The sequence below is a fragment of the Myotis yumanensis genome, unplaced genomic scaffold (genome assembly GCF_028538775.1).
Source record: "Myotis yumanensis isolate MYYU_CA2020_CCGP unplaced genomic scaffold, mMyoYum1.0.hap1 SCAF_16, whole genome shotgun sequence".
NCBI lineage: Eukaryota > Metazoa > Chordata > Mammalia > Chiroptera > Vespertilionidae > Myotis > Myotis yumanensis.
The window spans coordinates 50381062-50408574 of NW_027223767.1; the positions used below are offsets into that span (position 1 = coordinate 50381062).

General features: G+C 63.7%; 1 protein-coding gene across 4 annotated transcripts; it reads left to right on the forward strand.

Annotated features, from left to right (window-relative positions):
- The first annotated feature begins 964 nt into the window (after positions 1-964).
- ITGB4 (integrin subunit beta 4) lies at positions 965-27442 on the forward strand. 4 transcript variants are annotated; one of them, XM_070394750.1, is made up of 41 exons: positions 965-1086; positions 3908-3996; positions 4916-4998; positions 5192-5293; positions 5432-5636; positions 6039-6135; positions 6265-6436; positions 7328-7591; positions 7977-8066; positions 8312-8434; positions 8796-8960; positions 9122-9198; positions 9484-9686; positions 11367-11470; positions 11591-11689; positions 11862-11991; positions 12782-12904; positions 12992-13098; positions 13851-13884; positions 14092-14283; positions 14528-14631; positions 14910-14968; positions 15050-15073; positions 15853-16001; positions 16083-16262; positions 17171-17319; positions 19042-19246; positions 19910-20067; positions 20408-20588; positions 20722-20859; positions 22193-22375; positions 22459-22590; positions 23661-23855; positions 24243-24473; positions 24873-25031; positions 25404-25553; positions 26002-26190; positions 26291-26446; positions 26529-26693; positions 26782-26892; positions 26996-27442. In XM_070394750.1, the coding sequence occupies exons 2-41, from the start codon at positions 3918-3920 to the stop codon at positions 27133-27135; spliced, it is 5607 nt and encodes a 1868-aa protein (XP_070250851.1). In that variant the 5' UTR covers positions 965-1086; positions 3908-3917; the 3' UTR covers positions 27136-27442. The 4 variants fall into 4 exon arrangements, with proteins under 4 accessions (XP_070250851.1, XP_070250852.1, XP_070250853.1 ...); XM_070394751.1 differs by lacking the exon at positions 24873-25031 and having other exon boundaries at positions 966-1086; XM_070394752.1 differs by lacking the exon at positions 23661-23855 and having other exon boundaries at positions 966-1086.
- Positions 27443-27513: the final 71 nt, after the last annotated feature.

Sequence of the window (27513 nt, forward strand, 5' to 3'; positions counted from 1 at the left end):
AGCAGGGGACAGAAAGATGTCTGAGCGCTCCGTCCTCAGGGGTCACAGTCCAGTGGAGAAGAGAGACCTCAGAACAGGCCCTTTCCAGCCAGTGTGGTGGCCTGAAGCGGCACCGTTGGGGCCGGGGCTGCCAGTGACCCTGTTGAATGGCACTGTCGGCAGGTGGGGCTAGAGAAATAGACGGATGGGGTCCGGGGTCCAGGGCAACTTGGGAGGCTCCAGCTGACACCGGTTTATCTGCAGCCCCGGGGAGATTGCACGGGGAGGGCAGGGCGGAGGGGCAGGTGTGTGAACCAGCGCGTTAAGAACAACTACAGCGATTGCACTGCCCTCCCTGCGGGTGGGTGCTGGCTCTTGATGGTTGTAATTCACAAGGGAAGGAGGTTTGAGTGGTTTGCCTGCGGGCACTCGGTCCTAGCTGGACACACGTGGGGACTGGGCGGGTGGGGAACAGGGGGCGCGGGGGGAGGGGGAGAGAACCTAGTGAATCGCAGACCTGGCTCGGGGCAGTTTTGGGGCCCATCCCTGCGCTGGCACCGGAGCGGGGGAGGTGGTGCCCGCGCTCATTGCCGTCGGGCGGTGCGGAGGCTCCCCGCCCAGGGTCTGGAGGAGGGACCTGGAAGACGGACGATAGCCATCCGGGCACGGGGCTAAGAGGCCACCCCGAGCACAGGGCAGCTCGGCCACCAAGTCTGGAGCCCGGAGGGGTGGGGAGGCGCTGCGCCCGCCCCGGGCAGGACTGGAGCGAGCGGAGGTGGCTCCTCCCCTGTCCGTGCCGCCGTCGGTCCGGTAGCTGGGCCTGCGCCTCGCCCCGCAGTCTTTTCCGGAGGGGCGGGCCCGGCTGCGCCCCAGCTCCTGCCCCGACAGGTGTGCGCCGCGTGCAGGAATGCGCCCGGCCTGACTCACCAGCGCCTCCTTCGTACCTGCCGCGCCTCATAAAGCAGTCCCTCCCCGCCCTGCCTCCCGCCCCCACGCAGCCCGCCCTCCGGACCGTCCAGCTCCCGAGCGCCCGCCGCCCAGCCGCCCAGCCGCCAGCCGCCAGCCACCAGCCGCAGAGCCCAGGGGAGGGCGCGAATCTGCGCCCAGGTAGGTGCAGCCTCCGCCCGGCAGGGGCAGGGGCAGGAGTCCAGGGCGGGAGGGCAGTCAGGGGTCGCCCGGAGGCACCCCGCCCGCCCCTCCGGGTTCCTAGGCCGACAGGGCTCTGCCAGTTCTGAGACCTGGACGGGAGAAGGGGGTGCCCCCGGAGCCTGGGCCGGGCTCAGGGGAGTGGGTTGGGAGTGCTGGCTGGCTTTTGTTTCCCACTTCTTCCCCTTCCTGGAGTCTGGCCGGCGCTGGCCCCCTCTGCCCATGCTGCACAGGGCAAGTGCCCAGCCCGCCAGGTTGCCCTGGGGGCAGAGGCACGGGGGGTGGGGGGGACTGGAGGACGCACTTGGCCATCAGACCTCTGACTAGAGGAAGGGGCAGGAGAGGGCCTGGGTGAAGGGTGGGTGTGCGGGTGGGTGTGCAGGAGACACGGGCAGAGCCCGGCAGGCCTCCCGCTGGGCTCCTCCAGGGTTTGCAGAGAAGGTGGAAGGAACAACCAGCAGAGGCCAAGGCCCTCGCTGCTGGGCAGGGCAGGGCCTGTGTGGGGGCACCGTCCCGCTGGGGCCTGGGGAGTCCCTGACTCCTCTCTTGGCCAAGCACACGCCCGCCTTCCTCCAGGAAGCTCCCAGACCTCCGGCAGCAGCCCTGGGGTGGTGCCCAGCACTGTGGCCTCCTCCGGTGCCGGCCCCGTCCCACCTGCTCGGCCCACCTGGGGGTGACCCTCTGGTTGTGGCTCTAGGTGGCTTCCTAGGGCGGTGGCTGGGCTCCTACTCCTACTTGTGGCTTTGCCACACCCTGAGCCCGAGGCCTGGGCACCAGTGGCACCGTTGTTGCTGCCTCCAACAGAGCTGGCAGTGAGGACTGAGGCCTCCCTTCTGGGGGTGGAGGGGAGAGGGGGCATTTGGGGCAGCAGGAAAGGGGTGCCCGTCTCCTTGATCCCGATTTCCGCGGAGGGGCCAGGAAATGGGAACGTGGGAGGGGCAGCGCTGTGGCTCTCAGTGCTCATGTGCTGAGTGGTCCCATGGGTGGGAGGAGGGTGGTGTGGGGGAGCTCTGGGCCTCGGCCCCTTTGGGTCACGGTGTGTGTCCATGCACATGTCCTCTCTGCGGACGGTCTGGGTGTGTGCAGGGCGACACCCGTCGGGGTGGCAGTCCCATATTCTCAGGACCTGGCTGGTACATGGGGGGCCGAGGGGGCCTAGAGAGGGCCCCGCCCAGCCCGCCATAGCCACACCCTCTGATAAGCCCACCACCCTGACTTTTATGTGCAACCTCATTGTTTTTCGTGTTGACAACTACTTTTAAAACTTTATGGACACAAGTTGAGTCAAACAAAACGCTCGAGTGCACGACTAGCCCCCTAACCCCATGTTAGAGCCTCGGAGGAGGAGCCGAGGTCAAATGGGGGTCCCCTCCAGGCTCCCCGACTGCTGGCTGAGGGGAGGGGCAGCCCAGCGACCTGTGCCTTGTCTCCTCATCTGGGAGATGGGGACTGCAGCGCCCCGCTGGGTCCCTGTACCGGGTACCTGCAGTGCTGGCCTCCTGCCGCCATGACCCAGCGGTGGGCACGGGAGGGTGAGAGCCTGCTGGGCCCTTCAGCACCCACACCTGCATGTGTAATGGTGCCCCAGGGCACCCCGAGCTTGCAGCCTGCACTGTGTGGCATGTGGGTGTGGTGCCTACACCCGAGGCTACAGGAAAGTCATTTCCCTCAAGGAGCAGGACCGGCTCTGCCCGTGGGGGTGTTGGAGCTGCTGGGGGCCTCCTGGGCCACGTGCCTTGGAGGGAGAAAGGTAATGCCTGCCCCTCCCGGGCCTGCCCAGCACTGTGGGCGCCTCAGCCCTCCAGAGCCGGCCCTGCCCCACAAGGCCAGGACAAGAGAGGACCCGAGGAGTGGGGGCCAGTGGGCAATTTTTTTTATTGATTTTAGAGAAAGAGGAAGGAAGGGAGAGAGCTCAAGAGATTGATTTGTTGTTCCACTTACTGATGCATTCATTGGTTGCTTCTTGTATGTGCCCTGACCGGGAATTCTAACCCACAACCTTGGTGTATCAGGACGAGGCTCTAAGTCTTACCGACTGAGCGACCCGCCGGGGATGAGGCCATGAGGCCAGGCTAGGTCCGCCCAGCTCTGCAGGCCTGGGCTCTGGGCAGCCCTTTCCCTTCCCGAGGCAGCGGACTGTGCCTGCCCGGGGCGCCGCTGATGCGTTGAGATGGTTTAATACTGAACCAAGGCAGATGAAGCTCCTGGGTGGCTGGCACAGTGTGTGTGTATATTGGGGGGCATGGGGGGTGCGCTCTACCACCAGGTGAATTTGTCAAAGGGTGAACTACTCAGAGGCCTCGCAAACTCAACTGCGGGGCAGGCCGAGGTGGGCGTGGGGCAGGGAACCCCACCCATGAGGGGGGCAGCCCTTACGGAGCCCAGCTGAGGGCAGAGAGCCCCTCCTCCTCTCCGAGGCCCCAGATATCAGGAGGGACCCCTCTCCTCCTGGCTGCCCCACCCCCACAGAGGGAAGGGGGCCAGGGCGGAGAGGGGCAGGAGGGAAGAGCCAGGCCCTCCAGAGGTGGCCCCTGTTGGGGGACCCTGTCCCTGCCCAGCCTGACCCAGGCCCACTGGGGTCTGAAAGGCAAAGTGAGAAGCAGCCCTGCCCTCCAGGGCCCAGCACAGGGACCTGGCACCAGAGTAAGCTCAGAGCCCAGAGCCCCCAAAGGCAAGAGGGTGGGGCCCCGGTTCCCCCCTGAGCGGTGGGAATGGGAGGCCTGGCCTGTGCTGGGGACCAGGGCGCTGCGTGGGCGCTGCGTGAACTGCTGCTGTCGCACAGGAGGAAGAGGATGGCGGGGCCGCGGCCCAGCCCATGGACCAGGCTGCTGCTGGCAGCCCTGCTGAGCGTCAGCGTCCCCGGGGACATGGGTGAGTCCCGCCCGCCCCTGCGGCACCCCTCTTGGTGAGGGCACCCCTTCCTGACACACCCTCACACAGTCTGGCCCAGATACCCACTCGGCCAGTCAACAAATGGCCCTCGGCCCACAGTGGGGGCTGCGGAGCCGGGAGCCCTGTGGCTCGAGAACAAGGGTGGGAGGAGGGGAGGGCAGAGGGGAGGAGAGGAGGGGAGAGGTGGGGAGGGGAGGCTTGGTCTGGGGAGAGAGAAGATGCCCACTCAGGGAATGGGGACTCTGGCAGGATGTGCTGAGGCCTCGAATCCAGAGGAGAGGCTGGTGACTCATCACCTGCTGTCCCCGTGCCAGCCCCTCCTGCCCATGGCTGCAGCCCCTCCTCCCGTGAAATCTGAAATCTGGCCGGGTGGGTGGTGGCCATGTTGATAGGGTGAAGTGGACCCGGGCAGTATTTACACCACAGGGAACGGCAGCCGCTGCTCCTGGCCAGCTCCATTGTTAAACAGTGACAACAGGCTGTAGCCTGGGGCCCAGGAGACCACCCACTGGGTACACTGGGTGCACATAGTAGGTCTTCACTGTGGTTTTAACTGGATAGAACCAAAGGGAATCCCAGGAGTTTTAGCTCATTCATTTGCTAACAACCGACTGTGAGTCAGGCCTTGGGCTAGGCATTGGGGCGGGTGAGGGAGTGGCCAGGGTGTCCCCACCAGCAAACGGGCCAGCACCTCTGTCTTGGCCGCCACTGAGTCGGGTGGGAAGCTCCAGGCGTGAGCCCCGTTTCTAGCTGTACTCCCTGGGGCAGACCGCGCAGCCGCTGCTGCCTCCGTTTCCTCCTCTGTGAACTGGGGAGAGACCCGCTCTCCCGTGCGGTACAGTGGGGAGGGCCTGGTCTCCGGGAGGTCAGCTCAGTGGTCTGCCCGGTCCCCACCCAGCCAACCGCTGCAGGAAGGCCCAGGTGAAGAGCTGCACCGAGTGCATCCGAGTGGACAAGGACTGCGCCTACTGCACCGACCAGGTGAGCCGCCACCGGCCACCCGGTGCCCCTCCCGGCCACCCGCCACCCCACGCTGGCCAAGTCCACACTGGCCACACCGCAGCCCAGCCTCCTGCCGGGCGGGCGTGGGGGAACGGGCGCGGGTCAGGAAACTCGGAGGGGACAAGTCCAGGGGACGGGCCCCGCGCCCCCTGACCCGTCTCCTTCCGGCCAGACGTTCAAGGACCGGCGCTGCAACACCCAGGCGGAGCTGCTGGCCGCGGGCTGCCGGCTGGAGAGCGTGGTGGTCATGGAGAGCAGCTTCGAGATCACAGAGGTGCCTGGGCGGGGGGCAAGGGAGCTGGGGCCTCCATGCTCAAGGCGGCTGTGTGTGTGGCTCACCGTCCCGGGCTGGGCGGAGAGGCTCCCCATCAGCTATCTGGAGCGACCCCATCTGGCCCCTCCCCCGTCACAGGAGATCCAGATCGACACCACCCTGCGCCGCAGCCAGGTGTTCCCCCAGGCGCTGCAGGTCCTCCTGCGGCCCGGCGAGGAGCGGCACTTCGAGCTGGAGGTGTTCGAGCCGCTGGAGAGCCCCGTGGACCTGTACATCCTCATGGACTTCTCCAACTCCATGTCCGACGATCTGGACAACCTCAAGCAGATGGGGGAGCACCTGGGTACGGCCGGGCCAGCATGGAGGACGGAGGGGCGGGGCAGGGGGGCGCGGGTGCCTCACCCGGCTGGCTGGGCACCTGCTCAGAGGCCAGGGCTCAGGACAGCTGCCCCCACCCCACAAGGAAGGACAGGACATTAACCCCCACCCCCAAACTCCCCACATTCCCAGGGGAGCGCCCCCAGGGTCTGGGACTTAGAGAAGGCCGCCTTCTCCAGCCGGCCCCGTGCAGGGCTCTGGGACCCGAGGCCCATGGCCCTTGACTGTGACTAGGGACAAGGGCTCCTGGGAGCATCACTGTGTGTCCACCGAGGTCACCTCCTCTTCCCAAGCCAGCCCCGGCCCCCCGTGCTGATGTGGGGGCGCAGGGGCTCAGCTGCCCTCTCTGTTCCCTGTTGATGCCCAGCCCGGGTCCTGAGCCGGCTCACCAGCGACTACACTATTGGATTTGGCAAGTTTGTGGACAAAGTCAGCGTCCCCCAGACGGACATGAGGCCGGAGAAGTGAGTGGCCGAGGGGGCAGGAGTCCTTGCTTTTGCCTGAAATGAGCCGAGGGGGCGGCCTCCCAGAGAGGACGGGCGGGGGTGCAGGCGGGTCCTCGCCCCTGACCCTCTCCCTCCCCCTGTGCCCAGGCTGAAGGAGCCCTGGCCCAACAGCGACGCCCCCTTCTCCTTCAAGAACGTCATCAGCCTGACGGACGACGTGACTGAGTTCCGGAGGAAGCTGCAGCAAGAGCGCATCTCAGGCAACCTGGACGCCCCGGAAGGCGGCTTCGACGCCATCCTGCAGACGGCCGTGTGCACGGTGCGCGCCAGGGAGGGGCTGCGGCCTGGGAGAGGGCGGGGCACAGCCAGGGCACCGGCTGCCACAGGCCTGCTCCGGTGCCAGGCCGAGGCCCCGCGTCCCGAGCCGCTCTGGGCGGCCCTGTTACAATGCGGCTTCAGATGTGCCGGGAGCCACAGCCCCTCGCCCTGAGCCTTGGCCGGCGAGGCAGACATGCGTCCCAGATCTCCAGAACCTTCCGTGCCCTGATGCCAGCCTCCCACCCAATCTCCTCCCTAATGCCAGTCTCCCAGGACCCAGCACTGCTGGGCCGCCAAAGAAGGCACTTCGTTTTGTGTGCACGCCAATTTTTTCCATTTTGAAAATAATATACCCATTTAATAGACAGTTTGGAAAACAAAGAAGAGAAGTAGCCCATGGTCACCACGGTCGGACGGCGGCCACGGTGTCCGCCAGCATAGCTCGTTCCCTCTTCCTTATTTCCTGTGGTTGGAGTCGGTGGCCTGCTCATCTGAAACTTGCTTTTTTTCACTTGGCGCATCTTCTCTTTTATAATCGTTTCCAAACTCGTCCCACCTGTCGTCTAACCAAGTGCCATCGCTGCTGGGCCTCTTGTAACCGGCCCTTTTCATTTAACGTTGCGTGGGGTACATTTTCCTGTGCAGTTAAAACGTTCTGGAGGGTGGCTAAGACCTTGGGGGACAGTCGGATGGCCCCGGGGCCGATCTTGCATGGCGCCCACGGTGTGCGCCGACCCGCACCCATTTCCTGGCACTGGTTCTGTCTTCCATGTCGTCACTCATTCGTGACGACAGCTGCTGTTCGTCCTGTGGCCGCGCCGGGCCCCGCGTGGGGACCCACGTTCACTGTCACACACCACAGCGCAGTGACTGCCCTCCTTGCTCTCCCCAGAGGGACATCGGCTGGCGCCCTGACAGCACCCACCTGCTGGTGTTCTCCACCGAGTCCGCCTTCCACTACGAGGCCGACGGTGCCAACGTGCTGGCTGGCATCTTGAAGCGAAATGACGAGGAGTGCCACCTGGACGCCACAGGCACCTACACCCAGTACAAGACACAGGACTACCCGTCTGTGCCCACCCTGGTGCGCCTGCTGGCCAAACACAACATTATCCCCATCTTCGCCGTCACCAACTACTCCTACAGCTACTACGAGGTGTGTGTGGGGGGTAGTGGGGGTGGCCTGGGGCCTCACCGGCTGAGAAAGGGGCGGGTGGGGGTCTATGGATCTTCTCAGACCTCTCTCCTCTCTCTGTCTCTCTCTCTGTCTCTCTCTCTCTCTCTCTCTCTCTCATCTCTCCTCCCTCCCTTCACCCCTTACTCCCGCCCCAACCAGCCAGCACCTCCAGGGTGTGCCCTGGTGGGACAGGGGGGTCATGTGCCCACCCTCCCCCAGGCAGGTGGGGCTAAGAGGTCCAACTCTGGATGCCCCAGCAGGTTTCAGGCCTCAGTGATCCCATCTGCAAAGTGGGGATAACCCTGAGCTGTTGTCTGGACGCACTAAGCTGTTACTGAGCCGGGACCTGGCTTTCTGTCCACAGAAGCTGCACAAGTACTTCCCCGTGTCCTCGCTGGGCGTGCTGCAGGAAGACTCGTCCAACATCGTGGAGCTGCTGCAGGAGGCCTTCAACGTGAGGCGCGGCGCCCACCCGAGGCCGGGTCCCTCCGGGCAGGGCTGGGGGGAGGCCGAGTGGGCAAAGGGTGTCCCCGGTCAGGGTGGAGGAACAGGCCAGGCCAGTGAGGCACGGTCCCTGGGGAGCCCACCTGAGCCCTGCCACCCTGACGCCACCCCAGTCCCCACACAGGGGCAGAGCACAGCCAGGCCCGAGGGTGGGCCCAGGCTCCCCCGGGCCCCTGACCCCTGCCCTTCCTTTAGCGCATTCACTCCAACCTGGACATCCGGGCCCTGGACAGCCCCCGCGGCCTGCGGACAGAGGTCACCTCCAAGATGTTCCAGAAGACGGAGACGGGGTCCTTTCACATCCGGCGAGGAGAAGTGGTACGTTTTCACGGGGCCCCGGGGAGGGAGGCGGGCACAGCCCCTGCGAGGGGGTCAGCCTGAGCAGAGGTCAAGGACGTGGCCTCTGGAGTCAGACAGGCCCGGGTCCAAAGGCCCCGGGTCAGCCCCTCGGACGAGCTGGGCACCTCCCTTCGCTTGTCTGTGGCCTCGTCGGCACAGCGGGGTCCGCCCGCACGGAGCTCAGACAGCAAACGGGCCAAAGGAGGAGGCGCACTGCTGGTGTCACGTGACTGTTCTCAGCACCGAGGGAGAGCAGGCAGGGAGCTGGGGGCCAGGACCCAGGCACACCCTGAAGCTTGAGGCCCACGGGCCTGCTTGGCTGACAGCAGGGTCCCTGCAGGGCACCTACCAAGTTCAGCTTCGGGCCATCGAGGACGTGGACGGGACGCACGTGTGCCAGCTGCCAGAACACGACAGGAAGGGCAACATCCACCTGAAGCCCTCCTTCTCCGACGGCCTCCGGATGGACGTGGGCATCCTCTGCGACCTGTGCGCCTGCGAGCTGGTACGGCCGTGCCCTGGCGGGAGGGAGCGGAGGAGCCGGCCGCCCCGAGCCCCGCGCCCTGTGGCCACATCCCCCTCGAGGGGCGCCCTGAGGGGCAGAGGCAGCAGGAGCGTCCAGCGGCCCTGCCCGCCCCCCATGCACCCTACACGTTCTCATTCTAGCAAAGAGAGGTGGGCTCACCTCAGTGCAGCGGCAACGGAGACTTCATGTGCGGACACTGTGTGTGCTACGAGGGCTGGTGAGTGTGCAGCCCAGAGTGCCAGCGGGCCCTCACCCTGGGCCCCCATCTGTGCCTGACTAGGAGCGGGCACCTGGTTGTTAGGTGCGGCCCGTTCAAAGCACTGAGCTACTTAGATACATAGGATGCAGCTGGAAAGACGTGCAAGAATCAGGACAACGGGCCGTCGGGGCATGGGGGCTGGGGACGGTCTGCTCAGAGCCTCAGTTTTCTCATCTGTAAAATGGGAGGGTGAAAGGCCCAGCCTGGTCCCCGGCTGTGGGAAGTGACTGGCTCCTCCCTCAGGAGTGGCAAGACCTGCAGCTGCTCCACGGGCTCGCTGAGTGACATCCAGCCCTGCCTGCGGGAGGGAGAGGACAAGCCGTGCTCGGGGCGCGGCGAGTGCCAGTGCGGGCGCTGCGTGTGCTACGGCGAAGGCCGCTACGAGGGCCAGTTCTGCGAGTACGACAACTTCCAGTGCCCACGCACCTCCGGGTTCCTCTGCAACGGTGAGCTCAGCGGCCGGTGCTGGTGGCCCGGGTGCCACCCCCTACCCTGCCCTGCCCTGCCCTGCCGCTCCCCCATCAAGACAGGCTGTGAGAGCCAGGCTGAGAGTCAGAATCCCACGTTCGGACCCAGCCCTCCTCCGGGCTCCCTGAGTGCCTCCTCCCCGCAAGTCCAGCACCAACCTGGACCTCTGCCCCCTCTACGAACCTGATGCCCAAGGCCAGTGCGACGTCCCCCTTGTGTTTGAGACCCCCATTTCCCTGAGGTCCCCCGTCCGTGCCCACCTCCTGCCTCCACCCTCCCATCTCATTATGGTGGGTATCGCCCAGCTCAACCCTCGCGGTTACTGGGATACTACGACCTGGCGATCGTTCCTCGCTCAGAGATGCTACATTTCTACGGGCACGCCTGGAGTTACAGCCTCCGCGGCCCCCCAAGGCCGCGGGCACACAGCCTGGCCCAGGCTTCCCAGCCGGGCGGGGTCACAGAACCCAGATAGGTGCCACGTGGAAGGACGGAATGGTTGCGCGGAGGAGGGTGAATGGAAATCCACTCGTCACGTTCCTAATAAGCCCCAACTGTACGCCTGCCGCGGAGGGTGGGGCCCCTGCTCTCCTACCCTTCCGTCCATTCTTGCTGTTGCCCGACATCTCTCTTCTCCCGTCGTCCATCCCAGATGCGTTCAGGGGAACGAAGGGGGAACCAGTTCATCTGGAGGAGGGCAGAGCTGGGAGGGAGAGGGGGGGGGGCGCTGCGGGGGAGGAGGCAAGGCCAGAGGGCAAGGTGGGCCCGGGTCCAGTCTAGTCCAAATGCTTTCCTTCTTTTTTAATATCTATACACATGTACATTTTTTAAATATTCTTATTGATTTCAGAGAGGAAGGGAGAAGAAGAGAGAGAGACAGAAACATCAATGATGAGAGAGAATCATTGATCGGCTGCCTCCTCCTGCACGTCCCACACTGGGGATCGAGCCCGAAACCCGGGCATGTGCCTTGACCGGGAATTGAACTGTGACCTCCTGGTTCATAGGTCGATGCTCAACCACCGAGCCATGCCCCTGGGCCAAACCTTTCCTTAAAGGGTCAGACAATAATTTTCAGCTTTGTGAGCCTCGCAGAAACAGGCAGTGAGGTGGGGTGGCCTACAGGCCACAATCAGTCAACCTTTATTCTATCAGAAGGCTGCTGGACTTTATCCTGAGGGCGGAAGAGGGGCACTGGAGGTTTTGTTTTCACTTTCTAGCTATTTGTATGTTAACCTCGTAGCCAGGCACCTTGCTCAACCCACTAATGAGATCTAATAATTTATCTGTACACCCTTGATATTTTGTGACAGGTTCCTGACACTTGGAAGTAATGACAGTTTTATTTCTTACTTCCCAATACTGATATGTTTTATTTCCCTTTTCTTACCTGATTGCATTGGCCAAGACTCAATAGAGGTTCTTAAACAGGGGAGCCACAGGATTGGGTTTGTGTTTTGGGGTGGCCACTCTGGCTGCAGAGTGGAAAGTGGAAGGTGGGATGGAGGGGAACCGATGGAGGGAAGATTTTCGAAGAAAGTGAGGGAGAGATGGCTCTAGCCCTGAGCTCAGCTCCCCCAGGCCCTCCCTGGCGGGTGGGCCACCAGGACTGCAGGTGTGAATGGGCTCTCCTGCCTTCTCCCGCCTCCTCTCTGCAGACCGGGGACGCTGCTCCATGGGCCGGTGTGAGTGCGAGCCCGGCTGGACAGGCTTGAGCTGTGACTGCCCTCTCAGCAATGCCACCTGCATCGACAGCAATGGGGTAGGCCTGGGCCTGGGGCAGGCAGTGTGGGGCGGCAGAGGGGGGTCCGGTCAGGACCACCCGCCCCCTCAGGCAGGGGTAGGGGTGCAGAGGGCTCACCGGTGCCTCCTCTCGCCTCAGGGCGTCTGTAATGGGCGTGGCCACTGCGAGTGTGGCCGGTGCCACTGCAACCAGCAGTCCCTCTACACAGACACCACCTGCGAGATCAACTACTCGGCGGTGAGGCCAGGATTCCTGGGGGGTGGGCATGGGGACCCTGGGCACCGGGCAGGGTGGGCAGGAGGGGCTGAGCCTGGTGCTGCGGGAGCCGGGCCAGGGTGCGAGGCTGGGGGAGAGGGCCTGGCAGAGGCCTGCCCAGCACAGTGTTCACCGGCCCCTCCCTGCCACCCAGGTCCGTCTGGGCCTGTGCGAGGACCTGCGCTCCTGCGTGCAGTGCCAGGCCTGGGGCACGGGCGAGAAGAAGGGGCGCACGTGCGAGGAGTGCAGCTTCAAGGTCAAGATGGTGGATGAGCTTAAGAACGGTAAGGAGCAGGGGCCGAGGATTGGGGCTGCCGAGAGCCCAGGCCAGGGGCACTCAGCGGGGTACGAGGTGTCACTTATCTGGACAGGGGTACAGAGCTGGGCAGAGGCCTCCTAATCTAAACGGAGGCTGCGCAGCCCTAGCCGGTTTGGCTCAGTGGATAGAGCGTCCGCCTGTGGACTTGAAGGGTCCCAGGTTCGAGTCCGGCCAAGGGCACATGCCCTGGTTGTGAGCTCGATCCCCAGTGGGGGGCTTGCAGGAGGCGGCCAATCAATGATTCTCTCTCATCATTGGCGTTTCTATCTCTCCCTCTCCCTTCCTCTCTGAAAGCAATTATATATATATATATATATATATATATGAAATTGAGGCTAAGGCTGCTCAGTCCAGATAAGGGTTCCAGACCTGGGAGGGGTCACGGCATCCAGGCAGGAGGCACATAGACCCGGGCCACGGGCACAGCTGATTAGGGACCAAAGAGTGTGGGGTGGGGGCACCGGCTTGGGCAGGGGCGTGAGCACAGCAGGGGCACGTGCCAGGCCATGCGGGGCCACAGCGTCCACTCCTCTGGGTCAGACACGTTCCCAGAAGCCCAGCCCCCAGGTGAGGCTCCGGATGGGGAGGTGGGGGCACAGATTTGCAGACTTTGATGCTCCTGGTCAGGGCAGGGCCCCATCTCTGTGCAGGGATGTTCTTCCCCAGGGAGATGCCTCCGGCCCTGGGGGCGGGGGCCCCGGGTGGGGGCGGGCCTTGGGGGGCGAGGGGCGCCTGCTGACTGCCTGTGGGTGCAGCGGAGGAGGTGGTGGAGCACTGCTCCTTCCGGGACGAGGAGGACGACTGTAACTACAGCTACACCGTGGAGGGGGACGGCACGCCCGGGCCCAACAGCACCGTCCTGGTGCACAGGAAGAAGGGTGAGCTGGCGCCCGGCCGCCGGGGTGGGGGGCCCGTCAGACCGCGTCCAGGGATGAGCACCACCTTCCTCCTCCTCCTCCTCCTAGACTGCCCTCCCGGCTCCTTCTGGTGGCTCATCCCCCTGCTCATCTTCCTCCTGCTGCTCCTGGCGCTGCTGCTGCTGCTCTGCTGGAAGTACTGTGCCTGCTGCAAGGTGACGCTCCCTCCCGGATCCCCACCAGTCCCCCCCCCCCCCCCCCCCCCCCCGCCCCAGGGTCCTCGTAGCTGTCAGAGGCCAGGGGGAGCCACATCTTCTGCCCAGTTCTGGTGCCCTCACCCTCCCAGCCCCTCGGCTCTGCCCACATCAGCGGCCGGATGTCTGGGAGCACCTGCCCTGGGGTCAGCCACCTGCCGAGGGCCCGGAGCCCACAGCCCTCCCACCGGGAGCTGGCAGTCGCATTGCGACAACAGACAAGAGGCAGGAAGCATGGAGGGCGGCACAGCCCGGGAGACTGGGCTGTTGGGGCCAAGACAGAGATTCCTCTGTAGGAATCTCCAGGGCTGTGGGATATTAGTGTGAGTTACAGAGAAAGGGAGTTCTGTGGCCAAACACCTTTGAGCTCTCAGGGCCTCTGCAGGGCTCCTCAGAGCCTTGGTCCACTGGACGCAGAGTGAAGCCATAAGAGGGGAACGAGCTCAGTGCCTCCCCATGGGTTTGATTGTAGAATCTTTACTTTACAGAGGAGCTTGCAAGGCCAGGGTCCCCTGGCACACACTTTGGGAACTCTGCCCCATCACCCTCTGTACCACCCTCTGTGCCCCACACCGAGATCCCTGCAGCTATCCTGGGGTCTGGGGGGGCACTGTGGCCCTCTGGACCATGGCTGCGGGAGGGTGGGGCGGTGGCCAGAGGGGTTGACTGGACTGGGCTGCTATCCCACCCTCACCCCACCCCTTGTCCCCTAGGCCTGCCTGGCTCTTCTCCCCTGCTGCAACCGAGGTACGGGCCTGGCGTCAGCAGGGGCGGTGGCGGGGGGGGGGGGGGGGGGGGAGTGTGGCTCTAACCACTCTTTGCCCAGCGGGGAGGGGGGTGTGGGGGGGAGGAGGAGGGCCGAGTCTGGAACAGGGGAGGGAGGCCGTGGGCTCCCCCTGAGGGTGGTGGGAGGAGGGCCTGGCGGGGAGCCTCACGCTGGATCCTGTCCCAAAGGCCACATCGTGGGCTTCAAGGAGGACCACTACATGCTGCGCGAGAGCCTGATGGCCTCGGACCACCTGGACACGCCCATGCTGCGCAACGGCAACTTCAAGGGCATCGACAGGGTCCGCTGGAAGGTCACCAACAACGTGCAGCGGCCCGGCTTCGCCACCCACGCTGCCAGCACCAACCCCACGGAGCTGGGTGAGGGCCCGGGCTGGGTGCTGCGGCCCTTGGCGGTGTCCTTGGCGCCGGGGGCGCGTTCACTGCCGTTCCCGGTCCAGGTTCCCGCCATTCCCGTTTCTCCGAGTGTTGTGGGCGGGCACGGGCCTGGCCACCTGCTGCCCTTCGTGATGGCGCTACAGGCTCCGGCCGCCAGCCAGCCAGCTGGGGGCTTCCGTGGTGCCGGCCGTGCAGGGAGCTAACGGCTCCTCCCTCTCGCCCCCAGTGCCCTACGGGCTGTCCCTGCGCCTCGCCCGCCTCTGCACCGAGAACCTGCTGAAGCCGGACACCCGGGAATGTGACCAGCTGCGCCAGGAGGTGGAGGAGAACGTAAGGGCAGCGGCCGCTCCCGCTCGGGGCCTGGGCGAGACCTGGTGGGCGGAGAGCCCCGGGCAAGCGCCGTGGGACCTGGATGTGCCCGTCGGACAGGGGCCTCCTTGGACATGCGCCTGGCGTGGAGTCTCCTGGGATCTGTTCCCTCTGGGCGGTTCCTGGCAGGGATGAGGCTGTGGGCGTGCCCGGGGGGGGGGGGGGCAGCCAGCCCGGGCAGGTCCTCTGGGAACTGTGTGCCCCGGAGGCCCAGCCTCATGCCCGCCCTTGCCTGGCAGCTGAACGAGGTGTACAGACAGATCGCAGGCTCGCACAAGCTCCAGCAGACCAAGTTCCGGTGCGTCCTGCCCTGGGTGCGCGGGGTGGGGGCGGGGGCTGCCCCAGGCCCCCTGGCTCACGTCCCCTCTTGTCCCCACAGGCAGCAGCCCAACGCCGGGAAAAAGTGAGTTGAAGACTCGGGTGGGATAGCCCCACTCCCGCCCCCTTTCCATCCCGTATGTCTGTCACGGGGTAGGACCTTCATTCGAGAAATACTGACATGAGCCCTACTATGAGCCAGCCCTGTACAAACAGGTAGACCAAGGGGGCCACTCAGGACCAGGGTGGCCCCCTGCAAACCGAGGCTAAAAGAGGTTCAGTAACTTGCCTGAGGTTACCTGGCTGTTAAGAAATAGGGCCAGGCCCTAACCAGTTTGGCTCAGTGGATAGATCATCGGCCTGCAGACCAAAGGGTCCCAGGTTCGATTCCAGTCAAGGGCACATACCTCGGTTGCAGGCTCCTCCCTAGCCTTGGCCCTAGTCTGGGCGTGTACAGGAGGCAATCAATCGATGTGCTTCTCTCACATCAATATTTCTCTCTGTCTTTCCCTCTCTCTCCCACTCTCTCTAAAAATCAATGGAAAAATATCCTCGAATAAGGATTGAAAAAAAAAGAAAGAAAGAAAGAAAGAAGGAAGGAAATCGGGCCAGGATTTGAACCCAGGCTTTAGCGCCTACACCCTCAGCATCGTTGCTGCCTGCATCTCCTGGGCGAGAATAGCCCATTTCACAGAGGAGGTCACCGAGGCTGGGCTGAGGCTGCGGGGTGCGGGGGTGGGGCCAGCATGGGCCTGGTTCTGAAGAACCTGCACTGTTTTGCTGCCCCACATCTTGCCCCTTGTTGACAGGGACAAGAGCCACCTCCTGGCCAGCCTGACCCCTTTCCACCTGACCCCTCCCCAGGCAGGACCACACCATTGTGGACACGGTGCTGATGGCTCCCCGCTCGGCCAAGCAGGCCCTGCTGAAGCTGACGGAGAAGCAGGTGGCCCAGCGGGCCTTCCACGAGCTCAAGGTGGCCCCGGGGTACTACACCCTCACTGCGGACCAGGGTAAGTGGGCAGCGTCCCCACGGCTCATGTCCCCTCCCACCCCATGTGGCCCCACCTCTGACCGCCCCCCACCCCACCCAGACGCCCGGGGCATGGTGGAGTTCCAGGAGGGCGTGGAGCTGGTGGACGTCCGGGTGCCCCTCTTCATCCGGCCGGAGGACGACGATGAGAAGCAGCTGCTGGTGGAGGCCCTCAACGTGCCCATGGGCACCGCCACCCTCGGCCGCCGCCTGGTGAACATCACCATCATCAAGGAGCAAGGTCGGTCAGTGTGGGGGGAGCAAGGAGGCAAAAGGGGAGCCTGGGGCCCTAGCTGGTGCAGCTCAGTGGAAGAGTGTCGGCCTGCGGACTGAAGGGTCCCGAGTTCGATTCCGGTCAAGGGCACACGCCCAGGTTGCAGGCTGGATCCCCAGCGGGGGGCGTGCAGGAGGCAACCGATCAATGATTCTCTCTCATCATTGATGTTTCTCTCTCCCCTCCCACTCCCTTCTTCTCTAAAATCAATAAAAAATAAAATAAGAATGGGGAGCTGGGGCCCTTGTATTCGAGTGGGAGTGGGGCCTGGCTGTGTGGCCTGGGCAGGTCTCTTAACCTCTGCGAGCCTTGGTTTCTCCATCTGTAAAATGGGCTTCGGGCTTTTACACGGAGCGTGTGGCGGCACAGCTCTGCGCGGAGCTTCCGTTACACTCACTCACGGGTGCTGGGTCTGCCTGGAGCCATCCCCCATCCCTCCCTGCTCCCTCCCCTCCGGCCTCTGAACCAGGCCATTGCCTGGACCTCCCTGAAATGCCAGGCCATCCGAGCAGGAAGGAGTGGGCCCCCTGTGCCCAGGCCTATCTAGAGGGTGGGCAAGGCTTCGCATCACGGACACCCAAGCTGCCTTCCTGTCCCTGCTCCTTGGACTCAGGGCCTCCCCTCGGTTGTGCCTCCACCCGACCTCCTTTCTCTGCCCCGGCCCCTGCCCCTCCAGGGTGTCTGTTGGACACTGTCCCAGCCACTTCAACTTTTTCTGGAAAAGTGGCCCATCCCCTTCCTCGGCCCTCCCCAGAGAGTGGTGGGGTGAGGGTGACAGGCAGCCTCCTGGAATCTGAGCTGTGTGGGGCCGGTGGGCGGGGGAGTAGAGAGGGGGCTGAGGTTTGGACCCTCTAACTCTGCCCGGCCCCTTGCAGCCAACGGGATAGTGTCCTTTGAGCAGCCTGAGTACCTGGTCAGTGGCAGTGAGCAAGTGGCCCGCATTCCCGTCGTCCGGCGCATCCTGGACAACGGCAAGTCCCAGGTGTCCTACCGCACACAGGACAACACGGCGCAGGGCAACCGGGTAAGCTCCGCCCTGGGGCTGAGGGCACGGTGGGGGCGGGGGGGGGGGGGCGGGGGGCCCGGACATGGCGGCTGCCTGGGTCCCTGGACGCCTGTAGGTGGATGTGCGTGGTTTGACTTGCAGGTTTGTTTGTTTGTGTTTCTGAGTTTATTGCCAACATTTAAAAATTAAAAATATTCCAATCAAAAATTAACTCAAAAAACAAAATCTAGTCTTACTGGGCCCACAGGGCCGCTTGGCAAAGGCAGGGAGAATGCACTCAGCACGTCCGGCAGCCCGGCCACACCCGAATCTTCTTTTCATCGGGAGGAACGGTTTTCATTCCTGATTCAATGCTCCCAATAAAAATTCCAAGGGAGAATTTGTATGTCCAGAAATTTCACGGAATAGGCCATAAATATACGAGAGATTCCAGCTGTCCTGTTAGGCTTTTATAAAAATGCTTTTGGTATTTAGCAATTTAAAAAAAAATTTTTTTATTATTTCCCAACTTTTTATTTTGAAAAACATCAAACCTCCTGAAAAATGGAAAGACTAATAAAATTAGCATAAGTGTGCCCTTTAGATAGATCCACCAGCTGTTACTATCTGCTTTCTCTTTCTATACAGACCTAGGTATCCATGCATGATGTGGATACAGACGTATGTCTGTATCCCCCACAACGGCCTGTGTGAACTTGGGCACGTTGCTGCCACGTCTGTATGACTGTAGGGAGGAGGGAGAGAGGATTTGGCTTTGTTCTATGTGCTGAACTCTCCACAACTGTAGATTTCATGTGGCCCTAAATACGCCTGCAGCACCTGCCATTCCTCCTGCAGAACTACAACCTAATTACCACTTAGGAAACTTCCCATCATGCTCGCGCCTAATAATTAGTCCGTATTCGGAGCTCCCTGTGCGCCCGTGTCCCAGTGTGTCCATGATTGCCTCTCCCACTCCAGGAAGCAGAGAGGGGTATCGCGGCCGAGGCCATGTGTCTTTAGGCTCCTTTAATCCCGAGCATTTCCCAGCTTTGTGTTCCCCGCCAGCCCACGTCAACTGACTTGCAGGCGACTCCAGCCTTTCTTACACTCGCTGCTGTCTCGCTTGCTGGGTTTTGCAGCGCTTGAATTTGCCTGGTAGGCACAGGGCCTGGCCAGCTGTGCCTGGAATTGAAATGTTGGTTTCGGAGCGCCACCTAGTGTTCCGATGTGAGCATTGCCGCCCCACCGTTTCCGTTGATTCACTCCCTGCGCACACGTGGGGCGCTCAGGGAAGCTCTGGGGCGCTGGGGGTGGGAAGCCGGAGCGGATAGAGGCGCCGCACCCAGCAGGCAGGGCCGGGGGGCTGGCAGGGTCCTAGACCTCAGAGCCACAGTGTGGGGACCTGAAATCCCGGCTCCGCGGGATGAGCGCCTGCCTGTGGGGGACTCGGATCTGTGGTGCATCCCTGTCTCTATGCCTTGGTTCAAGTCCTGGCTCCCCCACAACTGCCTGTGTGAACTTGGGCACGTTGCTGCCCCTCTGTGGGCCTCAGTCCCTCATCTATAAAATGGGGACGGCACTCTCTCTACCTCACGCTGCTGAGGATGAAATGAGCTAATATTTGTCCAGCGGCGCACAGGAGGTTCCCTGTGAACCGAGCCACGTATGTCCACGTGGGACAGCCTGTGTGTGATGGTCCGCGGTGTCCCTGAGGTCGGGGTGGGGGTGTGGCCGGTCTGACCCCTTTCCCGCTTCCAGGACTACATCCCCACGGAGGGCGAGCTGCTGTTCCAGCCCGGGGAGACCTGGAAGGAGCTGCAGGTGAAGCTCCTGGAGCTGCAGGAGGTGGACTCCCTCCTGCGCAGCCGCCAGGTCCGCCGCTTCAACATCCAACTCAGCAACCCCAAGTTCGGGGCACGCCTGGGCCAGCCCCACTCGGCCACGGTCGTCATCGGGGACCGAGGTGGGCAGGGCCTGGGGTCCGTTTAAGCCGGCAGTGAGGGGGGGCTGGGGCTCTCTCCTCGAAGGCTGCCGTTCTCGGCGAACAAAAACACAGGGCGCCCAGCCACGCTTCCACTTCAGAGCCTTAAGTCTGTCCCCTGCAACACTTAGGATAGTCCTACCTCGAGGAAAGCATTGGTTGCTTATCTGAAATTCGAATGTGTCCAGGCTCCTGCATTTTATCTGGCACCCCGACGCTCATCGTGAACCCCAGAGTTAGGCCCTTTGACTTCCGCTTTAGGGGTGAAAGGGTTAGTTCTGATGGGTCCTTGGCCTCCTGGTATTTAACTATTCCAGAGGCCCTTGTGGGGAAAATGGGAGAAAAGGGAGGGTTCTTGGGAGGAGAAGCAGATGTCCTCATGGGGAACATTCCCTTGGCTGCCAGACGATCTCCCTCCTCCTCATCCTTTCTCCAAAGACCCTCCTGGGTCCTCCACCAAGCTTGGCAGGATGCCCCCTGCGTCCCCGTGGGGGCACCGGTGGAGGGAGACAGCAGGGCAGGTGTCAGCCCATCCCAGCTGGGTGTTGCACTTGGCCTCCTGCGCCCCCTGGTGGTGAGAGTGAGTTTCTGCTGGGTGAGGGGATATCCCAACTGGCTGCCCCGCCCTGGCTTCACCCACTACAGACGAACTGGACCTGACCTTCCAGAACCAGACCCAGTCTGCATTCCCAGTCTCCCACAATGTCCTGGGCGCCCCACAGAACCCCAACGCCAAAGCCGCCGGCTCTCGGAAGATCCACTTCAACTGGCTGCCCCCTCCTGGCAAACCAACAGGGTACAGGGTAAGGCAGAGGGCCGATGAGGGAGGTGGATGGGGAGGTGGCTTCCCAGGGCCAGAGGGCCATGAGGGTGAGCGAGGGCAGGTGGGCCCCTGTGGGCAGAGCCTCTGTGCCCAGGGAGCTTTCAGATATTTTCCCTCCTTCCTGGAACATGGCCCCTCCGTCCCCCAGCCCCGCCCCCCCCCCCCCCCCTCCAGCCCGGCTGTGTGAACCCGGCAGGTCACTCAATCTCTCCTATCCTTGGTGTCTGACGTGTGCAAAGGGGACAGTAGGGCAGGTCAATGGAGGTCCCAGCTGCTTGGCACTCGCACTTCCCCCCTGACCAGCCCCTCCCCCCGAGCAGGTGAGGTACTGGATCCAGGGGGACTCCGAGTCCGAAGCCCACGTGCTGGAGAGCAAGGTGCCCTCGGTGGAGCTCACCAACCTGTACCCGTACTGCGACTATGAGATGAAGGTGTGCGCCTTTGGCACGCAGGGCGACGGCCCCTACAGCTCCCTCGTGTCCTGCCGCACCCACCAGGAAGGTGAGGCCTCGCCAGACCAGCCGTCCATCCCTGTGATTCCCAGAAGCCTGTCTGCCCAGCCCTGCCCCCCACCTCCCAGATCTCCGCCCTTTTCTGCCACTGACAGCTCTCTTCCTGCCCACCCCCCACCCAGTACCCAATGAGCCAGGGCGTCTGGCTTTCAACGTGGTCTCCTCCACCGTGACCCAGCTGAGCTGGGCTGAGCCCTCCGAGACCAACGGCGAGATCACGGCCTACGAGGTCTGCTACGGCCTGGTCAACGAGGAGAACCGTAAGGCCCCTCCTTCCGCCCCCGGGGTGGCAGCCGCGGAAGGGGAGGGGCCGAAAGTGGGAGGGAGGCCAGGTTGTCCTGCTCAGTGGATGAGCCCCTGCATCTGGTCGCCTGAGGCGTCATTCGGTTTATGGTCTGGTTCAGGCCCAGAAGCTTCCGGGGCTGGAGGGGGTGGAAGGCGGGAGGTTACACATGTGCCGCGGGCTCACAGGCAGAGGTGCCTTCCCATACAGGTAACCAGAACGGCTAGTTTTTACACCATTCTCTTGGGGGCAGAGTCGAGTTGCCAGATTTAGCAAATAAAAACAGGACACCTTGAATTTCCGATAAACAAGTTTTTTAGTACATTTCATGCCACGGTTTCTGGCGGCCCTAGGCCGGAGCACCTGGCAGAGCCAGTCTGGGAAGGGAGGCAAGTGTGGACGATCCCTGCCAATCTTCAAGATGAGAAAGTACTGGAGGAAGTTGGTCCAAACCCTCACCTGGTACAGGGACCCTCGCCTCTGGGTGGTCAGTCCCAGGATGGAGAGCTCACCGCCCCCTCTGACCTGTGGCCGCTGCGTGGGTCAGGCTCGGCCGCCTGGGTGGCCCACTGGGCAGAGGGCAGCGGGGTTGGTGGTGCTGGGCATCGGGCTCGTGGCCCTGCCAGCCAGGCACACCACGCACAACCTCCTCAGCACCCGCGTCACATCCTTGGCTCATTCTGAGTTCACAGCACTGAGTCCCTGTCAGGAGGTCGCCTCTGACCCTGCCTTTCATCCCAGGCGTGACAGGCACCCCGACAGAAGCTCATGGCGGGGGGGGTTTCAGCGCACGGCTTCGGCTTGAATGTGGGGCCCAGCCCGAGGGCGTCAGCACTTCGGTGCCCTCTCCCCTGCTCCCACCAGCTGAGAGGATGCAAGGGGCTGGGCCCTGGAGTTAGAGATCCCCCCGCCCCCCCAGGCTGATGGGTCTTCGTCATAATCCTTTGAGCCTAGTCCTTGGCTGGGGTGGACACCAAGGTTATGAGGTGTCATTTTCCACAACCTCCTTTGGACCGCGTTGGAAACGGAGATGTTGGCTGGTCTCCCAGGATCCTTTACCAATTAGCAGAGGTGACACTGGGGCCACCCTGAGTCTAGACCTGATGCTGCCACTTAGCTTAGTGATGAGCCCTTTGGAGAGTTGGCGACAGTCACGCCCGGTGCTCAGGGGTTGGCACCGCAGGGGTTCAGTCCTGCTCGCTCCCTGCCTGTCCCGGAGCCCCCGGGTGCCGTTCCTGTCCTGCTGGGTCAGAGGCAGGCCGGGGCCAGGCGGGACCTGGGCGACCCCTCTGAAGCACTCTCCCCGCCAGGACCCATCGGGCCCATGAAGAAGGTGCTGGTGGACACCCCCAAGAAGCGCATGCTGCTCATTGAGAACCTGCGGGAGTCCCAGCCCTACCGCTACACGGTGAAGGCGCGCAACGGGGCGGGCTGGGGGCCCGAGCGGGAAGCCATCATCAACCTGGCCACCCAGCCCAAGCGGCCCATGTCCAGTGAGTGGGGGACGAGGAGGCAGGGGGCAGACGGGGCGCAGGAGGCCGAGACGGGGCTCTGGCTCACCCTCCCTCCTCTGCAGTCCCCATCATCCCCGACATCCCCATCGTGGACGCGCAGGGCGGGGAAGACTATGAGGGCTTCCTCATGTACAGCGACGAAGTCCTCCGCTCCCCATCTGGCAGCCAGAGGCCCAGCGTCTCCGACGACACAGGTGAGTAGGATCCCCGAGAGGAAGGTGGGGGTCCTGGGTAGAGGGTGGGGCTGTCACTAGTGTCCAGAGAGAACAAAGAGGCCAGTGACCTCTGGGCATGAAGGTCAAACTCTCTCAGGTCAATAGTTTGACAGGGACAAGCCCGCATGGCACAGGTGCAAACACGTGCACATCTGTGCAGGAGACAGGGAGACACCTGCTGGGGCAGACGCGCTCGACTCACGCCCACGGGACCACACGGAAACACAGCTTTGCAGCCGAAAGGCTCACCAGCTGTGCCATGGGGTCAGGACCCCCGGGCGGCCTCCCAGGGGCAGGGCTGTGAGGGAGGAGGCAGGCGTGGCCAGGAGGCCCGGGGCAGCCACTTGCCCTGTTCCTACTGCGGTGCAAAGAGCCCTCAGCTGGGATCCCCAGCTACACAGTTCGAGCTTCTGGCTCCACTGCAGGAATTCAGATAAATCACTTACGGGCTCTGTGCCTCAGTTTTCTGATCTGTGCAATGGGATGCCCTCAAACAATGCCATGAGTGCAAATCCTCCAGGACTGTATTTTCTTTCATCCCTGTCTGTGCCTCAGGCCCCAGTGACCACATTCCTGGCCTGACCAGGCAGAGCTTGGGCTTAAGGAACTCAGCCTGGGCGTCTTGAGAGGGCTCAGGGTCTGGGGGCAAGAGGAGCCCCAGTTCAACTGCTACTGACCCCCCCCCCCCAACATTCCGGCTTCGGGAACTGTCCCCTGGGAGGCTGGCAAGGAAGAGATCGCTCTCTCCATTATACAGAAGGGAAACTGAGGCTCAGAGCAGGGAGCCCTCACAGCTGGTGACAAAGCCAGGGCTGCCCCTGTCTCGGGCTGGCCCAGGGTCTCTCCTTATCCGCTGCCCCCCAGGCTGCACTGGCGCATCGCAGGGCTCTTCTGCGCGCCCGCGGGAGAAGGGCCTGCGCCTGGCGCCCCGTCCCTGCCGTGCACCCCCTCCCACCCCAACCTGGATCCCAAAGAGCCCGAGGACCGCTCCGCCGCCCGCACCCTCCCGCGCCGCCGGCGGTGCCAACGCGCCCTTCGTTGTTCCCAAGGCGGCGGCTGGAAGTTCGAGGCCCTGCTGGGGGAGGAGCTGGACCTGCGGCGCGTCACGTGGCGGCTGCCCCCGGAGGTCATCCCGCGCCTGTCCGCCAGCAGCGGGCGGTCCTCCGACGCCACCGAGCTGCCCCGCGGGCCCCCGGACGACGGCGCCGAAGGGGGCGCTGGGGGAGCCGTGGGGGAGGGCGGAGGTGACCGGCCAGTCCGACCCCGCACCCACCTGGACTCGCTGCGGCCAGGCTGCCCTCTAAGGCCCCGCCCCTGCCAGGGGCTGAGCGAGGGCTGGAGGCAGACCTTCCTCCCCTCCCCCCGGAGCCGAAGCACCCCTAGGGCAGCATTTGGGCAGCGCGTCTCCACTGGGTCAGCGGGGCTCAGCCTGTCCTGGTGGCATGGTGCCCGGCCGGTGCCTGGCCTGAGAACACGGGCTGCAGAAGTCTGTGTGGCCCCTTGGACTCCTCCAGGGACACCGGGCCTCTGTCCCCCGTGGGCCAAGGGGGGCCTCTAGTGGACAGGCAGTCCCGGAACGCCCAGGGCTTCCCGGCGCTGGCCTGCCCCGGTGACCCTGTTCTCCCCTGCAGAGCACCTGGTCAATGGACGGATGGACTTTGCCTTCCCGGGCAGCGCCAACTCCCTGCACAGGATGGCTACGACCAACGCCTCCTACGGCACCCACCTGAGCCCGCACCTGCCCCACCGCGTGCTCAGCACCTCCTCCACCCTCACCAGGGACTACCACTCGCTGACCCGCACGGAGCACTCGGGCACGCTGCCCAGGGACTACTCCACCCTCACCTCCCTCTCCTCGCAAAGTGAGTGCACCCCAGCCCTGCCTCTCCCGAGGACCCCTCCTGTCTTTCTTTTTTTTAAAATATATTATTTTAAATTAAAAAAAATTTTTTAATTGATTTTAGAGGAGAGGGAGAAAGAGATAGAAACATCAATGATGAGAGAGAATCATTGATCGGCTGCCTCCTGCACGCCCCACACTGGGAATCAAGCCCGCAACCCGGGCACGTGCCCTGACCAGGAATCGAACCGTGACCTCCTGGTTCATAGGTTGATGCTCAACCACTGAGCCACGCAGGCCAGGCTGACCCCTCCTTTCTTCCGGCTCCTGGAAGTTTGGGCTGCCGGCCTGCTGTCCCCCCGCCCATCCTCCCACACACACATAGTTCCTGCCCCCTCACTCCTGTTTTGTCCCACCCTAGGCCTCCCTCCCATCTGGGAAGGCGGGAGGAGCAGGCTTCCGCTGTCTTGGACCTTGGGGTCCTGGAGTCGGGCTCAGATGAAGGGGTTCCCCCCTTCCAGGAACTCGCCAGACTCTATAATCCTGGCTGCGCAGCCAGCAGCGCCCCCTTGGGGCCCAGGTAGTCCAGCGTGGCCATCGTGTCTCCACAGCTGTCCTGCTCCATCTGTCATCCACGCCACTGCAGTCACTGCCCATGACCCTGCATCCTCTCCATTCCATCCACATCAGCGCTGATGCCTAACCGCCTTGCCTTCCCAGGGGTGCCAGGCCAGCCGAGGGTGGGGGCTCACGGCGCTTGGCACAGGCAGGGCCCACACCCACCCTGAGGTCAGGCGGGAGGTGCTGGGCGGCCTGGACAGGCTGTTGCCGAGTGAGCGAGCCACCTGGCCAGCAGTCAGTGTAGGTGGGACAGCTGAGGGAGGTCAGGAGCTGAGCTTGGACTCCTGCCCAGGGACCCTGAGTCAGGCTGACTGTGGCCTCCTGTCTCCAGGTTCCCGTTTGGCTGCAGGTTTGCCCAACACCCCCACCCGCCTGGTGTTCTCAGCCCTGGGGCCCACGTCTCTGAAAGTGAGCTGGCAAGAGCCGCAGTGCGAGCGGGCGCTGCAGGGCTACAGCGTGGAGTACCAGCTGCTGAACGGCGGTGAGGCCTGGCCACATGTGACACCAGGGGCACTCGGCTGTGGCAGGAACCCACCACCCAGCCTGAGAGGGTCTCACTTCCATGCCCCACACGGTGCCCTTCTGGGCCCTCGACCACTTCCCGGGGGCTCCCCAGGTTACTCCCGGGGCAAGATGTTGCCTAACGAGGCCTCATTGGCCCCAGGACCCAGGCCCTCTGCTGGCCTAGATGCCTTTGTGGGAACCGGCACTTTTCTGGGCCGACAAACTCTCAGCAGCATGACCTGGGCCATAGCAGTTCACGCCCCTCTTCCCTTGTGTGGCGGCAGCCTGACCCATGAGACCATAGCAGGCTGGCCCCAACCCGCTGCTCCGGGTGGGTGCTGGCCAGGTCTTGGCAGCAGCCCGGGGGGAGGACCAGGCCAGGAGTGGGAATAAAGCTGCTCCCACCCCACCCCACCCCACTCCAGGTGAGCTGCATCGGCTCCACATCCCCAACCCCGGGCAGACTTCCGTGGTGGTGGAAGACCTTCTGCCCAACCACTCCTACGTGTTCCGCGTGCGGGCCCAGAGCCAGGAAGGCTGGGGCCCCGAGCGCGAGGGTGTCATCACCATTGAGTCACAGGTGCACCCTCAGAGCCCGCTGTTACCCCTGCCAGGTGAGCTGCTCGCCCTCCACCCCCCGGCTGCCCCCGCCCCCACCCCCGCTTCTACAGATGTGCTAGATCCACACGCCGCCCTCTCCCTCTGCTGCCCCAGGCTCCGCCTTCACCCTGAGTACGCCCAGCGCCCCGGGCCCACTGGTGTTCACGGCCCTGAGCCCAGACTCGCTGCAGCTGAGCTGGGAGCGGCCGCGCAGGCCTGACGGAGACATCCTGGGCTACATGGTCACGTGCGAGATGGCCCACGGAGGAGGTGCTGCCCGCCCCAGGGTCAGGGGTGGCCAAGGGGCGGTGGAGAGGGAGCCACGGAGGCTAAAGGCTTCTCCCCGGCCCAGAGCCAGCCATTACATTCCAGGTGGATGGCGACTGCACTGAGAGCAGGCTGACGGTGCCGGGCCTCCGGGAGAACGTGCCCTACAAGTTCAAGGTGCAGGCCAGGACCACCCAGGGCTTTGGGCCGGAGCGTGAGGGTATCATCACCATTGAGTCCCAGGATGGAGGTAGGGCACCTTGCCCCTTCGCACCCCCATCCTGTCTCTGACCGCACCTTCTGGCACCATCCCCTGAGGGGCTCATCTGTCCCTCCAGGCCCCTTCCCACAGCTGGGTGTCCTCTCCGGGCTCTACCAGCACCCACTGCCCGGCGAGTACAGCAGCATCACCACCACCCACACCAGCACCGCCGAGCCCTTCCTGCTGGGTGAGTGGCCGGGTGGGGGCCCAGGCTCTCCTGGGGGAGACAGAGCTAACAGACAAAGAGGGCAGGGAGCTAGACAGGTCGCTCAACACCTCTTCCCCTGCAGACGGACTGACCCTGGGGCCCCGGGGCCTGGAGGCAGGCGGCTCCCTCACCCGGCACGTGACCCAGGAGTTTGTGAGCCAGACGCTGACCACCAGTGGGACCCTCGGCAGCCAGGTCGACCAGCAGTTCTTCCAGACCTGAGCTCCCCACCGAGACCAGACGTCCTCGAACCTGGGCCCCCACTGCCCACCCCCCTCCCCGGTGCTGCCTCAGCTACACCATCCTTGGACCCCTGGTGGCCCCACCCGCCCGCATGCTGATCACAGGACCAGAGCCTCTGGGGGGTAGGCGCCCTCTGGGGGGCATGTAGGGGGCAGAGGTCCCAGAAGGCCCTTCTGGCTGCCCCACCCCCATCCCACCCAAGCGCATTTGTAACCAAAGAGCCGGGACCAGCATGACAAGCACCCAGCTTTGTTCTGCACTTAATAAAAGAGTTTGCTACCCTGTGGCTCCGCCCTGCCCAGTCTTCCGGGGCCTGCCCAGAGCCGGGGAGCAGGTCCGACACCCCCTTCTCTGCTG

What these genes read in the sequence shown, in the direction of transcription:
- ITGB4 (XM_070394750.1), top strand. Translation starts at nt 3,918, where the DNA reads ATGGCGGGGCCGCGGCCCAGCCCATGGACCAGGCTGCTGCTGGCAGCC. An exon ending in TGCTGCAGGAGGCCTTCAAC is followed by an intron (nt 8,067 to 8,311) that starts GTGAGGCGCGGC and finishes CCCTTCCTTTAG; the next exon opens with CGCATTCACTCCAACCTGGA. An exon ending in CCTGGTCAACGAGGAGAACC is followed by an intron (nt 20,860 to 22,192) that starts GTAAGGCCCCTC and finishes TCTCCCCGCCAG; the next exon opens with GACCCATCGGGCCCATGAAG.